The sequence below is a fragment of the Parasteatoda tepidariorum genome, chromosome 4 (genome assembly GCF_982258835.1).
Source record: "Parasteatoda tepidariorum strain Cologne lab strain chromosome 4, Ptep-v5.0, whole genome shotgun sequence".
NCBI lineage: Eukaryota > Metazoa > Arthropoda > Arachnida > Araneae > Theridiidae > Parasteatoda > Parasteatoda tepidariorum.
The window spans coordinates 92184010-92201513 of NC_141758.1; the positions used below are offsets into that span (position 1 = coordinate 92184010).

The 17504-nt window shown below is 27.3% G+C and overlaps 1 protein-coding gene across 11 annotated transcripts in view; it reads right to left on the minus strand.

Moving 5' to 3' along the window:
• Positions 1–17504, minus strand: part of LOC107457025 (protein peanut) — a 111456-nt gene that overhangs the window by 15808 nt on the left and 78144 nt on the right. For 6 of the 11 annotated variants that reach the window (XM_087161622.1, XM_016075061.4, XM_016075057.5 and 3 more), the window contains 2 exons: positions 15995–16158; positions 6311–6379 (listed from right to left, as the gene is read on the minus strand). In XM_087161622.1, coding sequence (XP_087017748.1) covers positions 6311–6379; positions 15995–16158 — 233 coding nt within the window. Of the gene's footprint in view, positions 1–6306; positions 6380–15994; positions 16159–17504 lie in introns of those variants that run through there. The other 5 variants (XM_087161625.1, XM_087161624.1, XM_071182648.2 and 2 more) reach the window with 2 other exon arrangements.

A 17504-nucleotide genomic window follows, 5' to 3' on the forward strand; every position in this document is an offset into this window, starting at 1 on the left:
TCCAACATACATTTCTGCTAATGATAATTAATAATAAAAACTATTATTTCTACAATAGAAAATGCCAGTTTTTCCCTTACCTAGCAATTTCATATAAAATAATAAATCATATTAAAATCCACATAAAAAACATGTGCTCAAAAATTCTCACAATAACATATCATCTAACATAATTAAAATAGTAATCAATGAAACTTTATACATTTCTTTTCATAAAATCTTGAGTTTTAAGTTTCATTGATATTTTTCACTCATAAGAAGTATATTTAAGAAACTATCACAGCTTAATTCTTGAATAACTGTAGATTTATCTCTTGTATTAGTAAGTTATTAAATTGTTAACTTTCTAAATTATTTGAGTATTATAATAGAAATGCATTAGCAAGTTTTTCTTCGGGATTTTAAAAATATTAATTTGGACCATTTGTTAACGCAATATTAGAGCTAAACTGTTTTACAGTAAATCGAGAAAAGCATTTATACTACACTAATCAATTAGAAAATTATATGAATTTAAATATCAAGCCTAAAATTCTTAAAAAGTTAAAATATCAAATGAAATTGTTCTAAATGTCACACATAAAGATAGCATAAGCAATTTCAAACTGACATCCATGTGTTAGAGCAAGCTGTTACATTATTAAATTGCAAATATTTGAAATATAATTAAATGAAATATTTAAAGCAATTTTAATGCAATGAATATGGTTAGTAGTACATCACAGACAAGAGCATCCTACTGCTAAAACAATGCAATTATTCAAAATACACAAATTATATTATCCATGCCTTGCACTATACCTTTTTTTACAATAATCTTTATAATTCCAGCTGGGTTTTTTTTTTATTTCTTGAATATTTCAGTCCCAAGGTAAAGTCAATTAATTAAGCTTCAAAATCAACATTAGTATAGTCACAATATTTCAGCAAATTAACCTTATTGGAGACAGTCTTTAGAAGATCAATGGAAATAGCAGCAGCACTTTCAGATTTTCAACCAGAAGAGTTAATGAGATTTTATTTTATTTATTTATGCCTTCGTAAAAACAGAAATCTTGAGAGAAATTATTAAAATAAATTCTTAACAAATAAACACACATATAATAGTCTTTTGCTTTTAGAATCTTATTTCAGAATACCGTGGTCTTTTGTTAATGTTGAGTTAGAGAAAAAAAATCTCTAATTGTACTAAACGATTCTTATTTTATTAAATAATCATACATTTTAGACAAAGAATCATCAGAGTAGAAAATAATGCATTTTTGCAATTTTTTGAGAAGGATACAAAACTAATAATTAGTACATGTGTAGTCGGATAAAATTATGCTTGTTTTAATAGAGCAAATAATTATAAATTTTATACAATGGATTACTCATTGAGTAGAAGCTAATGTATTTTTACCACTTTTTAAAAGAAAAAACAATCATTACATGTTTCATAAGGAAAAATTTTTAGTACTCCAATAATTAAATTAATCTATTCAACTAATCCAGGGATGGGCAAACTTTTTCTGGTCGAGGGCCAAAAATCGAGAAAAAAAAGTTCGGTGGGATGAGTAAAAACTTCTAACATAAAAATTCTAATTTCTAAAATAAAATGAAGTCAATTCATAATTGAACGCATGGCACTCTAAATCAACTTTGCGTTTTTTAGTTGCCATTTTGAAGTGAAAATTTTTTACAAATAACTGAAAAAAGCAGTAGCCATTTTATACATTTAATAATTTCACCATTATTTACAATGACATTGTATGTGCGAAATTTTTCCATACGCAATAAATAATGTTAGAACTCGCGAAGGCAGAAAAATCCGCTCGTTGGAAACTTAAAATGTGCAGTCTGCCACATGTGAAGTATTCACCTATATTAGATTCCGTATGTCTGCTCCTCGAGAAAGACAAACGATCGTTGGAGCCAATCTATGGTTATTCTATAAAGAACTTCTGCTTTTAACATTTTACCAATTGAAGCTGTCTGTGCTAACTATTTCCATCAATTTATGTTTTGTAGAACAAAAATAGAGAAAGTAAAAAGGTCATCAGTACTTAGTTAAAAAAGAAAGAACAAAAATAGCTTTAAACAAAGTAGACAAGAAAATGGTTGTTTATTGTTTATATTCGCCACGGATCAGCAAGTTAAAACTCTGTCTGCGGGCCAGATAAAACCTTCCGGCCGGCCACAGTTGGCCCGCGGGCCATAGTTTGCCCATCCCTGGACTAATCTGTGAACAATAATGCAAAATGAAATAATAAATTTGAGATAGTGTTAAGCAACTTACTATCAATTCATGGCCATTATATATCATTCATATAATATCATTCTTAAAGGGAAGAGGGTGAAATTCTTAAATAAATATTGAGGAAAACATTTTCCTAGTGATACTTTGAAGAGATTCATTCCTTAATTTGACCCTTTCTGTAATACTTTATTTCTATAGTTTGGAAACCAACTTATAATAGAAGGAAGTTTTTTAACATAATTTATTGTTGCCATCTTCAGAGATAACAACTATTGTTTAAAAATTTTGTTCAGGGGTGATATATATATATATATATATATATATATATTTGTTCTTTTTTTGTTTCTGTTGCTGAATAGGAAATATTTAAAACAAAACAATAAAAAGTGCTAATCAAGTGTTTTTCTTATTTGTCCCTTTTCACCAGAGATGTGAAAAAGTCACTTTCACAAAAGATCACAGTATTCAACTGAAAAGCATTTCCCAATTTACAAATTAATTTTCCTAACCTTCATAAACTGTTATAAAATTGAATTAAGATACATTACATGCTAATTAGGACAAAAAAAGATCCTGAATACCATAAGAAAGTTTAAACAGCCGTTAACACAATTGATAGCAATGCAAAATATACTGTATTGTAGAGAATGAAAAACAGTAACGATTGAACAGTACTTTTATACATAGAATACAATACAAAAATTAACATGATCCCTTTTCAAAACAATCATACCATTAAATTTAAAAAAAGGGTTTTCAATTAATTTTTTTATCTAAATGCATGAAAACACAAAAAATATCACTTTGATGTTGTTGTTGTCATTTGACTAGTGCAAATTCAAATGGGACCGAAAGCATGGAGCACAGCCCTGGCCACATCTCCGACTTTTTCAGAATAAAGGGAATATCACTATAGTACTATCCATAAGAGCTTTTGAACTGTTGGTGCCAAAAGGAAAATTTAAATTAAGCATTGTTTTATTTTTTTAACAAAAATTTTAATCTCTGTTAAAGTTTAAAATATTTTAGTTATTCATGTATTGAAAATTTTACTTAATCGGAATAGACTTAAAATTTTAAATCTCACTGGTCTGGATTATACTTGTCATACTTTAATATACTTTATATGTCATTTCTAAAACTACAAATTGAAATAATAACTATAAAAAATAAAACAGTTCCAAAATTACAAAATAATATATAACAGCAAAAATAAAATTTCATCAATAAGTACTGCAAATATCAAAAACAAACAATCAGACCTGAAAATAACCACTCGCCCCTTGGCAAGTCAACTAAAAAAGAAAATAAAAAGTGGTGACTTAAATAAACAACCGGTCACTTTTTCTCATTGCTTTTTTTAAAAAAATCGTTTAATGATAAAAGTACATCAATGTAGAAAAAGACTCTGAAAAATAGAATTTTTCTTAAAATGTTCATTGTCACCATTCAAAATTTTAGTTTTGCAGAATCCATTAATTTGTCTTGAAAAGATTTATGAGGAAAGAGAGTTCTTTAACAATTCATATATTTCAAAGTCGTAATGTATACATCAAATGTACTTTGCTTCTCTAAATATTTTTATAAATTAAGTTCTCTAAAGTTACTATGTTTAAATAAATTTTTTAATGCATTTATATTTTTACTGTTGAATTACTTTTTTATGGCCATAGATTAATATGAATTTTGTTTTCAAAATAAAATTTTATCCCAGCAAAAAAAAAAAAAATTCAAAAAGTAGCTATTGAATGAAAAGAAAGGACCTATCAGTTGCCAACTCATTAAGTTTGAAAAAAAAAAGTGGCTGCTAAGTCATTAGACAAAGAATAGCCTTTTAAAATAATAGCCACTGGCTATTAACTGAAAATTTAAAATTTCAGGTTTATGAACAACTATATTAAACTTTTAAACTTAAGACTTATAGATATATAGCAGTGCACATTGCTCGAAATTGAAAGAGGATATATCACTAGAGTACTTCAGGATATAAGAACCTGTGGCAACCGGAAAAAAAAAGCCAAATCCCCTTAGGGGGATGATACAAATGGAAAGGTTCCTAATAACCATTTTTTCCAAAAGAATTTCAAAAATATCAGGAATGCTTTTTGATTCCACACAGCAATTAAACCGGCTTTTTTTTAAATTTTATTTTCCCCTATTTCTGTAGAAGTTTTTCTGCAAAATTTGTTACATTTTGATAAAAAAAATTTTTTTTTTTTACTTTAATATTAATTTAAAACTCTTACTTTATGTTGACAAGAGCTGTAAAAGTATAATACAGACAGTAATTACAAAACACACACTGAATAACACATTTTTAAAAATTGCATTTTTACAAAGCAAACACACATCATACGTGTGTTGAATAATATTTGAAGTACAGTACAGAACCCGCTATACAGAAATCAGAAAACCAAAACGAAATTCAACAAATTTTCCCGCCATTTTTTAAAAAAAAATTTTTTTTTTTCCTCCTAAGATTTTAGGATTTTTCTTTCTTTTTGGAAAGATGTTTACCTTACTATCATTTTGGAAATAATCATTAGTGTATTACTTCGTTTTTTCTTCTTTTTAAGATTATTTCCAAATATTATTTTTTTTAGTTGGGTTTAACAATAAAAAAAACGGCTTTTTGTAGCGATTCAGAAAACCGGAAAAATCAGTTATCTGGAATAGCAATGGTCCCGATCTTTCCGGATAATCGGTTCCCTACTGTATTTCATAAAAACGCAACTACAGTATTTTTAAGCAATGACTAGCAAAAGTGTGCGTTTAATCCAGAGACTACAAGAATATGTATAAATATCTAAGAGCTAAATAACTTTTATTTGTAGATGTTTTGTATTGTTTTGGCACTCTAGTTTTTTGACACTACTAAAAATACTAATAAATAATTAATATTCAATGAAATCTAATTGATCAAGACCTTGTAATTGTACAATTACAGTACAACATTACAGTAGAGTACTGATTATCTGAGTCAAGACCTAAGCTAATTCTGCTTACTAAAAATCCAGATAATTTGGGAACTTTAAAAAATGGCGTTAGCAGTGTTTTAAAGATAAAGCAGTGTTTTTCCCACTTTTTCGAAGCTTACGATGGCGAATCGTCTAAATTCAAAATGCTGTTATTGCCTTTTTTTTAAATATCTGATATATTTTACGTATAAATACCTTACTCAAGAGCTAAACGGTAATGGTTTTTACCTTTCCTCACTCCTTTAACAAAGTTTAAAATTTTACATCAAAAATAATGACTATTTTTTTACTCTTTTCAGAGACATGTGAAAACACCTACAGCGTTTTCAAAATAACGTGTCAACTCCAGCATGTTTCAAAAGCAAATTAAACTGGGAAACTATTTAAACCCTCTCAAAAACTTTAAAAAAGAAATTGGCCACCCCAACCTCTTATCCTGATTGAAATTGGAATGAATTAAAGTGAACAGAAAAGGGGTCTCGGTTTTCGAAGACATCAAGGAAAAAGAAAATTTATAACTCTTTCAGAGAATACAAAAATATATTTTACGATTTTTTGTTTAAGATCATGGTTTCAATTTATTTCAATGGGCAATTAGGTCAATCAGGGCCCGGATAAACGATACTCTACTTTACTTAATCAGCAAATAGAATTAATTAGGTATGCATAATATCTTATGATTAGATATATTGATAAAATAGAAGTATTAAAAATAAATATCGTTTCATATTAAAATATCAAAAAATATGCACTGTAAAATTTTACATATTTTTACAAGTACATTACATAGCTTGTAGATTACTGATAATGCAGTTTAAAACTGTAATTTAATTAAATCAGAGCAATAATACTAATTCATTTAAATAGCAAGGAAAAGTCTAAAATCATGTAAAATAAGAAATATTTCATTGGGGATACAAAATACATTAACAAATTTAAAAAAAATAATAATAATGTTCTTATTTCACATCTTTAAAGTAGCTGATATAAAATATTTTAAGAATATAAACAAAAGAAATTTTTCCCCAAAAAATAATAATACAAGAATAACTTAAACAGCGAAACAAAATATAATGCCAGTCACGTTCTTTACTTAAAAAGAAATGCAGTCAAGTGTTTGGTTTTCAGTCGAGGAGTATTCTTAGCAGATCCAGAAACAGTCCTATAGATTGCAAAATATAATAAAAACAAAATACACCATATAAGTAATTCAAAACAAATATTTAACAAAAACAAGTTTGAACAAAAAAAGATAAAATAAGCAAAAACCTAAAAAGCTGATAGAAATTCCTATGAAAAAATAGATTAAAAAGATGCTAGGCGAAGAAGAAAAAAAAAGGTTAATTTAACGACTGTCAGGAGCTTTAAACAACTTGCGAGTAGACTCTAAAAAGGCAATGAAAGCTCTTTTCATACTCGAAGTAAGAATACTCATTTTGCCTTTAAATATTGCGCAAGGATGTTACTGGTACTTTTACATGCATCAAAAAACTGCAAATATGATAAGCAGCATGCAAAGACTTTTTTGAATTTTAGATGTCACATTACATTTTAGATCCCCATTATCCACAACATAGTGATCTTTAAACATCAATCAAGAAAAGAAATACCCATATATATGTGTTACATTAGAATTTCAGAATTAAATCTAAAGCACATGAAATTTACGAAAATGTGTATTTGAGGACATACATTTTTCTAAATTTATAGAGACAACTGTTTTTTATGTGAAGCCTGTAATAAAATCAAGAAATTTCTTCAATCAAGGACAAACATAAAATCAGCAAGTCATTTCGCCCTTGCAAAACAATTAGGAATCTGAACTTGTTCTTGCATTGAAGTGCTGAATTTATGTACAGAAATTGCAATGTTAGAAATAATCTTCTTCTCTTAACTTCAAGGTTTTTGGATAACAGTACTTAAATAGTATAGTATTTTAACATTAGTATTTTAACATTATTAAGCACAGGTTATATAATTCAAAAAAAAAATTTAATTCAAATTAAATTATTGGAACTTAAATGATTATAGAGGCTTAATTTAAGAAATAAAAAAAAATGAAAGATTTTAGAAATTATATACAAAATAGGTCAAAAAAAATTTTTTTTTAATTCAGAACTTTTAGCTCAATGAATTTTAATATGAATTCATTTAGTAATACATTGTGTAAATACAAATATTTTATAGTTTATTTTGTATATATAAGTTTTTAAACTTCAACAACAAAATTCATCATGATAGACATATCTCAATATTGTGACAAAAGAGAAGTTTCAAAACAATGACTAGGAAAATACTATAGAGAATAATAAAATATTAAGATAACCCAGCAAAACAAACAGCGTGCATTGAGTTACAAGCAAAGATTGAAAAAAGTGTATCTATGTGCATGAAAAACAACTAAGGTTGCCAAAATCGTAAGAAATATATATTTAAATTCCATAAGAACTTTTTAACAATGTTTTTAATTTAAGAAAGAAACAATTATTCTTAAGAATAACTCTTTTAAATAAATGTGTGAAATTAATCCCACAAACAAAATTTTGATACTAAATGTAATGATAGAAATATTAAGGAATTCTCCAGCTTTACTCTCCATTACTTAATAAAGGTTATCATTTCTTGAATTTTTCTAAAAAGACATTGTTACTTCAATATGAAACACAGCAGTACATAAGATGAATTTAATAATTTGAATGCCTTATCTTTTATTAGAGGCTAAGAAGCAAACAGTCAAGTTTGAACCAGGACAGTAACAAGGTCATATGCACTGTGTCTAAAAAAACAATTCAACAATATTTTTATTTTATTTTATAACTGTTGTTGAACAGTCACCTAATTTTTTGCGTTTAAGACTACTAATGTTCAACTCCGTAGCCTTGTAATTTTTAACCCAATCCAGAAGACAAGGGAACTCCTGGATCAAGTATAGAAAGAAATTTGCTTTCATGGTGGCCTTTTTGATGGAACTAACCCGCATTTGAGCTGCATGGAGAGGGAAACCACGGAAACCTCTCACGGTTGGCCTGACCACAAGGAGACTCTTACCCGTGATCCGTCTACCACTGAGGATATTTAACATCAGCACTGTGGTCAGTGCAAGCCAGATGCGGAATTCATATCGACCTGCCATCGCTGGGATTCGAAACCGGTTCACCTCATTGGAAGGCATATGCTCTATCCCCTGAGCCATCACGACATTTCAACACTATTAAACTAGACAAATATAAACACATATTCTCTTTACGAAAATGACAACCTTGATTGATTAGAAAAAATTTGGGAAAAAATAAGTATTTATGCACTGATATAGTTTTAAAGCAGTGTACTATGCAAAGAATGAGTACCTGTAAAGTGAAGAAAATTAAAGAGAAGTAGGAGGTTGACCAAAAATTTTTGAGAATTTCTTTGATGATATAGAACTGCAGCAAGCAGAGAAGATTTTTTCAGGAAAACTTTGCCTGAATAATAAGTGCACCATGTAAATAATGTTAGGAGTACTTCTCCCACCATTAACTACACACATAGAGGATATTAACATAAACTTTTACGACAAAGATTTATTTACTAATATTAAATGGAAATTTAAAGCATTTTTAAACTCATATAACAATAAAAGAAACTACACCTAACTAAACTATTTTATTAACATTAGTATAATATCGTCTTTAATCGTCTGCATTTTAAATTTGCAATTGTTTACAAGAAATTCAATATCAAAACCTTTGTATTATTCTAAGTAATATAGAATGAAGTTAAACCTTTTAACAGTTAAACTAAAACCATTGAACTAAGTAAAACAAAAACTTTGTGACAAGATATTATAGATATTTTAAAAAACGAAGTTATAAAGCCTGATTATTTACTATTTTACAAAGCAAGCAGATTTCAAATTCAGGATTGACAGCAAAAAGATAAAACGAAAAAATTATCTTTTAATATTTACTCTTACTTTTTTGAAAACATTTTACAAGAAAAAAAAGTCAAATATATTGTTTATTTCTTCTTAGAATATGATTGAAAATAGAGAAATGTGTTGAAGTTCCCAACGTTGTTTAATTATTTAAATAGAATATAAAGAAGTTTTTTTTCTCTGTCTCTAAAAAATTTTAAATATTTTTTTATATTTAATTTTTGCTGTGATTTTGTCACAAACTTAGCAAACAAGAGAAAATTAAAGAGCCTATGTACTATTTACAAATATAATCCTTCATAACCAGGGGTGCCACTCTAAAAAAATCACAGGACTGAAAGTTTTATATATTTTAACGGTGTAGAGCAATGTTAACAAATATCCCTCTTGAACATTTTAATTAGTATAATATCAATAATATTTGCATTATTAATCTTAAAAATAACACATAACATTAATTCAGAACAGAAATATAACAATAAAATAAAAATTTAATGTGATTTTAAAGATTGAGAAGTAGTTTTAATTTTCCGATAACATTAAGTAATTACTAACAACTAAGATTATTATAGATAAACAAAGCACAAAAAACAATATAAATTCTTAATTTCTCAATAAAATACTACAAAATGTTCTATAAATAAGGATCCACTACATAGAAACTGCTATCAGAGTCTAATTTTATTGCTTCATAAAAAAACTTGTTATTTTCTTTGAAATAAATTTAGTTTGATTATCAGCTTTCTTAATTCCTTTCTCTTTTAAGGGAGATGAAGCTTTTCTTTTGTTCTGGCAATCAGTTTTTACATTAACACTTTTTGAGGCAGCTGCTGTAAGCTCAACCCCCAGTGGAGCTATATTATTTTTAGGGCAAAAACCCTTTGATGTTGATTCATCACAACTTATTACTTTCTTTGAAATACATTTAGTTTGGTTATCAGATATCTGAATTGAGGGATTTTTAGAACTTGAAAATTCTCGTTTGGCAGTTAAACACTGCTGATACCGTTGTCGAGCAGAATTAATATTTTTTCTCATAACATGATTAGGTTGAAAGTCTGTGCTTTTCTCTTGTCTGCTTTTCAGGTAAAATTTTATCAAACTTGACGCTTCATAATTTTCAATATTTAAAGATAATCTATCATCAACAATAATGTCATCCATAATATTAAATGATCCTTCAACTAAAGGTCCTGAGAAAACTGACAATGCTGCTTTTATGAGAATAGTAAGCAACCTGTATTTTGGATCACCACCTTCTCCTTTTATATTAAACACCTCCGCCCACCAGCTATCTATTCTTGACTCTTCAGAAAATTCCACTAAATTCTCATCCATCACATACATTTTTATTTCCTCCAGCAAAAAGCCTATATCTTCTTCTTGAATGACATTAGGTAACATTTCTCCCAAATTTAGTAATGCAGTTAAGCAGGAATTATCTTTTCTGCATTTTGGATTTAGAGCGGAAAAATAGAGCAAACATTTATTATGACATGGAAAATTATTTATCGTATACTTACTTGTGGCAACATAAGCTTCTCTTAAAGATGTAAAAAAATTATTTACCCACTTGCTCTTATTTTTTTGGGCTTTCTTAATTAGGGCATATGCTTTTGCCCCTACATTTAAAAACTTATCACTTAATTGTCTATCTTCATTTAAATTAAAATCCTTTAAATCAGATACATTGGTTGGCAAATATTCTGGTTTTATGAAAAATGAAAGAAAATTTCTCATAAAATCAAACAACTCAGCGTGTATTAAATGGTGGTTTGGTTGATCATGTTGGAAAAACTTTACTAATTTATTAAAGTGCGGTAAAATTCCACAATAATAATTTAATAAACAGTCAAACTTCTCATTCTGATCAAACAGAGTCAATAAAATCATTTCTTTACGAGATTGATTAGTATCTGATCTTTTTTGATTTTTAATAGTTGCTTGAATGTTTTTAATGGATAATTTTTGACCTTCAGAAACACGATTCCTCTCAAATACTAAAGCTAATAGAAATTCAAATTTCTTACTTTCTTCATCCGTAAGAAAACTTGCATAATAAATTAATAATGCATCTTTAATGCAAACAAGTCTATCACATATTGTAAGCATTTGTAGAAATCTGTTCTCAATCGGACGAAGAATTTGCAAAACAGTTTTGAAATTTAATAAAAGTTGAAGCTCAGCAAATAAGCATTTAGCTTTTGGCGATTCATTAATGTCATAAAATACATTATTTGAGATTTCTTCGATAAATTTTTCAAAATATTTAAAGAAAACCTTTGCAGCATTGTGGAATTTATGAGTTAAATCTCCATCTATTTGCAGCAAATGCATATTTTCGTCTCTGATGAGCTTCTCAACTCCATTCTTGGAGCCTCTCATCATTGCGCAATTGTCAAAAAGACAACTAACAATTTTAGAAAAATTAATATTGTTATCTTCTAAAAGTTCATTTATCTTTAAAAATATGTTTCTTGAAGAAGCCATATTTTCTTTCCTTGATCCTAAATGGGCTGTTATTACCCTATTAAGATCATCATCAAACACTCTAACCAAGACATTTATTATTTTCTCCCCATTATTATTAGTTGCCTCATCTACGTTCATAGAAAAAAAATTAGCATTTTGCTTTGCAACCAATTCATCTCTCATTGTCTTTGCCACACCATGTGTTGTAATATAAGTTGCAGATGTTCTTTCCATTTTAACTTTGAGAAAGCTAATTTATCCTTAGCTAATGCTCGACTTAAATCGATTAATTTAGGAGCTAGCGAAAATGGAAGTGAATGTTCTGATAAAAAACACAAAATAACAGCTTTTTGATTCGCTATACGATCACATAATGCAAGAGGAGCCTTCTCAGACTGTTGTTTTGCACCTGGAAGAGTTTGCACATACTTCTGAGAACGACAGTTTTTCTGATGTCGCTATCTTCTGCATGCTTTAATAAAGCTTTTTTACCATTGTTAGCATAATTTAATTTTTTTCCACAGAGAAAGCAAAAGCAAAAACAATGACCCACTTCTTTTAATTTTTTACACCACTCCACATGTAAAATACCACCGGAATCTTTTTCTTGAAGCCACTCCCCATCGCCATTTATTTTTAATTCCAACATCATACGTCGGTTTATTGGAGTTTACATATTCTATTGTAAAAATAATCAACTTTAAAACATTATACAACGCCAACTAAGTAATCAAAAGCAGTAAAAAGTTTACCATCTGACGATCGATGCCAGATTCAATTTCCCGCTAAGTTAAGGCTGTGAAGAAAGAATTTTTCGCCTGCTTCCCAGTAACGAAGGCCAATCCACTAGCGCATTAGTTTCCATTCGCAATCTATGACGTCATGCCTCCTGACGTCACCTAACTCCGTGACTTAGTGCGTTATCGCATTTTTTGCGCTTTTGTGAATAATTTGACTTTACTTCTAAATTTTAGGAAGAAATAAACGGGAAAAGATATTTTCCTGAAATAATTATCGAAAAAAAAGAACATTTTTAGCAATGTATACATAAATTTTATTTTTAAAATGTTTTTTTTTTTTTAAAATTTAAAATTGAATTTGATATTTTTTAACAGGACGGAATTCCGTCCCCAAGACGGAAGAGTGGCACCCCTGTTCATAACACTTAAGATTATGTTAAAAAAAAATATTTGAGGAAAAAGAACTATTTTGATTTATAAACTAAAAACAGATATTAATTAAATCTTTAAAAAAAAAAAACTCACCAACTAAACTTAATTCTTTATTGTGACACAATAAAAAAAAATTTGGTAGAAATATTAAGACAATAGTTCATATCAGTAAAAAACATTCAACATTTAAAAATATAAAGTAAAAAGTAATCACAGTGTTTCACAAAATGGACAGACTTATAAATAGTTGTACATAACGAGCATGCAAAACACTTTGCTCACTTACATGCACGCTACATGTATTAAATCTTCAAAAAAAAAAAATATATATATATATATACATATACATATACATATATATATATATATATATATATATATATATATATATATATATATATATATATATATATATATATATATATATGTTTCGAAAATTAAAATTATATTTGTCGTAAATTTTAATCAGATAATAGGAAAAAAGATTTTAAATACTTTATCTACAATAACAATCTTTTAATTGTTTCATTTTATTCAATAAAATGTCATTGATATTGATCTTAAAAGATCTAAAAAATGCAGAACTAGAAAAATATATTAATTGAACAAGAAATATAATAAGTTAAAAACAATTTAGATATGAAGCAATGGTTTGATAAAATAAAAAAAAAATTAGGTATTTTATAATTCTATTATTATTGTATTATTGTTGTATTATAATATAATTAGAATATGCAAAAGTTATTTTATTTTTTTACATTCCTGAGTTATTTCACCTTAAAATAATCTATATGAAATGGAATTATTAATTGAATTATTAATAACTATTAATGGAATTAATAATATGAATGGAATTATGGGATAGGAAATTTAATCTCAAGGTTTATCAATACAAGCATATATTTAAAAAAAAAATCAATTAATCTTGAATTATTTGAGCTTAAATTTTCAAAGTCAATAGCCCCATTAAGCAGCAATATTAATTTATAGCAGCAAGTGCTATTTTACTCAATAAAAAAAAATTTCCTGATACACTATTTAATCAATATTTAGTTCTTTTTTAAATATAACAACAAAATCTAGATAAGCATAAAAAACTGAATTAAACAAATTAAATTAGAAATAATGTTTCAAACAACTTTAAATATACTATTTACAGAAGGTCATTTCACATTTTTTAGGAAACAATTTTTTTTTTGTTGTTGCTATTTTCTTTTTTAAACTATATGTTACATTAACAAACTATATTAACAATTTATTATTATAAAGTTTTTAAGGCTTTTAATTAAATAAACTTTTTTTTTCAATTTAATGAGTTTTATTAATTTAGATTAAAATTTGACAGGTCACCAAAACAGCCATTTTGATAATCAGTCTTTGTATACAAATTCATTTTTGACACTTTCTGTATTGATAATTCACAGCTAAAACTTAAGTTTTTATACAAATAAACATTTTCTGAACAGTAACATATCCAACCCCTTACAGAACACTTTTAAAGTCTACTTAGTAACTTATTTAAGACTCGTTCAAAAAAAAAAAATTCAGCAACTATAAATGGAAGTTTGCAGTAATGTTCAATGAATTTATAGGTTTAATTAACTGCCAAACCTCATATTACCATTTAAATTGATTTTTTTAAATTCTCAAAATTTTTAAATTCTCAAAAAGATTCCAGATTTTGATAGAATAAAAAATTATATACATAATAAAATTTCGAGCAAATATTAAAAATGTATTTACTCTTCCACCAGCAGAATATTTTAAAACCAATTTTTGAATGAGAAATCTCAGCAATGACCCAGAATAAAAAGCTAAGCCTAATATAGACTGAATCAATTATCTATCAAATAAATTCAAAATAAAAAACATCTAATTAAAAGATGTAAAACAACTTCAAGGCTCGAAATTAATGAAGGATCATCAACCCCAAAATGAATAATCAGTGGTCCCTATGGGTGATATGATGTTTTGATTAGAGCTTTTATCGCAAAACAATCGATCCTATTATAATTGTGATCATAACAGACTCACTTTATAACAATTTATTCACATTATTATTATTTTTTTAATATCTAATGGAGACAGACAGACCAGTAAGAATGTATGTGGATTAGTAACATTCATTAATTTTTTGACCACTGATTAAATTTTCATAATATTTATTTTTAGCATTTGGTCATTATTCTATGATTTTTCACCTTTTCAGATTGCTAAACAAACCTGACAAATGTACTATCAAAATACACTAGGTCAATAGGAAAAAATTAATATGCTTGAATCAGAAAGTTCACTTTTTGTGGCAGTATCAAGGCTATCAGATAAAAGTAAAATTCAGTTAGAGCTATAAAAATTTAACTAAATTATTTCCAGAAAAAATATGAAAGGCCTTCTGTATATTATGATTTTTCAATAAGAAGAGGCTTGGATGTTAAAGTTGTCAGCAGCAGAAAGGAGGAAAAAGAAAATACAAATTTGTTTTTGTTTAACACACAATGCGCTGAAATACATATTTAATTGCACAGCTAATATACTTATATGTATTTTTTTTAATTCATGTAACAACCTACAGATGCTATAATTAATAAATAAAAATAAAACAGAACACAGTACATAATGTGTATTGCATGACACATTGAGTCAATAAAGCAACAAAAAATCTAAACAAATGCAAGAAGGAAAAAAAAGAAAGAACAAATTAAAGCAGTTAATGCTCAGAACATTAGAAGGAAGCATTCTTAACATTTAATTCACCAACACATAAAAACATCCAAATCATATACACCGAACTTCATTCTGTAATCATTCAAAAATATTTTGTTTAACATTTAAAAACAAAACATACCCTTTTCCCATGAATAAAATTAGATATGAAAATGTTTCATTTGAAAAGGGAATTTTTCAACAACGTTCACTGAAAACACTAAACATAATGAAATTCCTAATAAATTAATAAACGAAGTAATGTGATAAATCGATGTAATTAAGTTCAGCACTTCAAATTTTACTGAAATGTTTTGTTTGATGTCAAAATTTAGTTACAATTAGTATTTCTTTTATAGTTTCCTTGGCAATTAACTAAACGAACAATACTTGTATTAAAACAATATTATTAAATAATATCCTATTAAAAATCTGTTTAGGTGTACAAAAAATATGTTTAAAAACATATTAATCAGCAAAGAATATTAATGAAACCCAAAAGAATCATAATACTTACTCTTTGGAGTTGTTATCCATTGTCATCCTCTTAAACGCATCTTCAGCATCTTTGTTGACTAATTCAAAATTAGCTTTATCTTTTTCAAAATTTTTTCTCCTGTCTTCTAATTCATTCTTTTGTTGTTCTAAACTTTTTCTTATCTGTTCATGCCTTTTTTGAAGCTGCAAATATCAGGAAAAATATTTTATTTTTTACGTAGTTCTTACTTTGTTAGCAATTCAACTGATAACAAACAATTAGCTTTATCAATAGATTTAAGTTAAGTAAATCTATAGATTTAAGTATCCATAGATTTAGGTCTCTTAAGTAATAGATTTAAGTTCAAACATGTTCTTTATCAATAGATTTAGGTTAAGTATTACAGATTAGGCTTTATCTATAGAGTTAAGTTCACAGTTTCAAAGTCAATGTTTATTTTACTAAAGCAACCATAATGTTTAGATCAAATAAATAATACTATTTAATAACATTTTTCAGAATAAGTATTATGAGAAAAGGCAATGAACATGGGTGCATAGCCAAATCTAAGTACTTTTTAAGCTCTCAAAAAATATTTTTAAGCACTATGTACATTAACGAAATACAAAATAATTTTCCAAATCTTTACATGATCATGATAAAATAACTAGTTTCTGCCAAGGAACTCGTTTCTTGATTATGTTAGCCATTATAAAATAATCAAGCGATTTTTCGGTTCGATATCAGAGTGGAAAATGAAGCCTGAAATTGTGAATATCTTGCGAAATGCAGCAGAGTTGGACATGAGAGTGGAATCTCACCGTACCCAGTTCAGTAGACGCACATGCGGAATCTCAAGTATTTCATGAAATATATAACATTATTGGCGCTGTGATACATTACGGACCGACAATACGCCGAAATAGATTGTAGTTGAATGAATTGTGAAAACGTTGAAAAGAACAATGTGATAAGCACGCTTTTACATAATACATGGCGAAAACTGACATGGTAAAGAAAAACAATCTCATTTTCAAAAAAGGAAAATTAAGCACCTTTTAATAACACCTAATTAAAAAAAAACACCTTTAAGGGCTTTTAAAAAACGAAAATCGAAAATAAGCACCTATAAGCACTTTTTAAAAATGCTATGCACTATGCATAACTAATTTAACAAAGCATTAAATAGCAAAACAGAATGTTCAATCAACACTTGAAGGTCAAATGCCTTAATTACATCCGTCTCATTTGCTGTGCGGGTAGAGCATGAATACCTAACAGCTGTTTTAATTGACAGGTAAGGAGACGAACAATGGAGTGTACACATAAAGTAGGAAAGTATCCTTCCTACAGTATATCAACAATACCAATACAGATACACCAAGTATGCTCTAGATACATATTGACTGCTTAAAAGATTGATATAAACTAAATTTATTCTCAATCTGACTAACCCATGTGAAAACTTTCACTTTAAATAAGAAACAAATAACTCATTTAATTATAAACATTTCTTGAATAAGAGATCAATGATCCAATAATAGGTCTT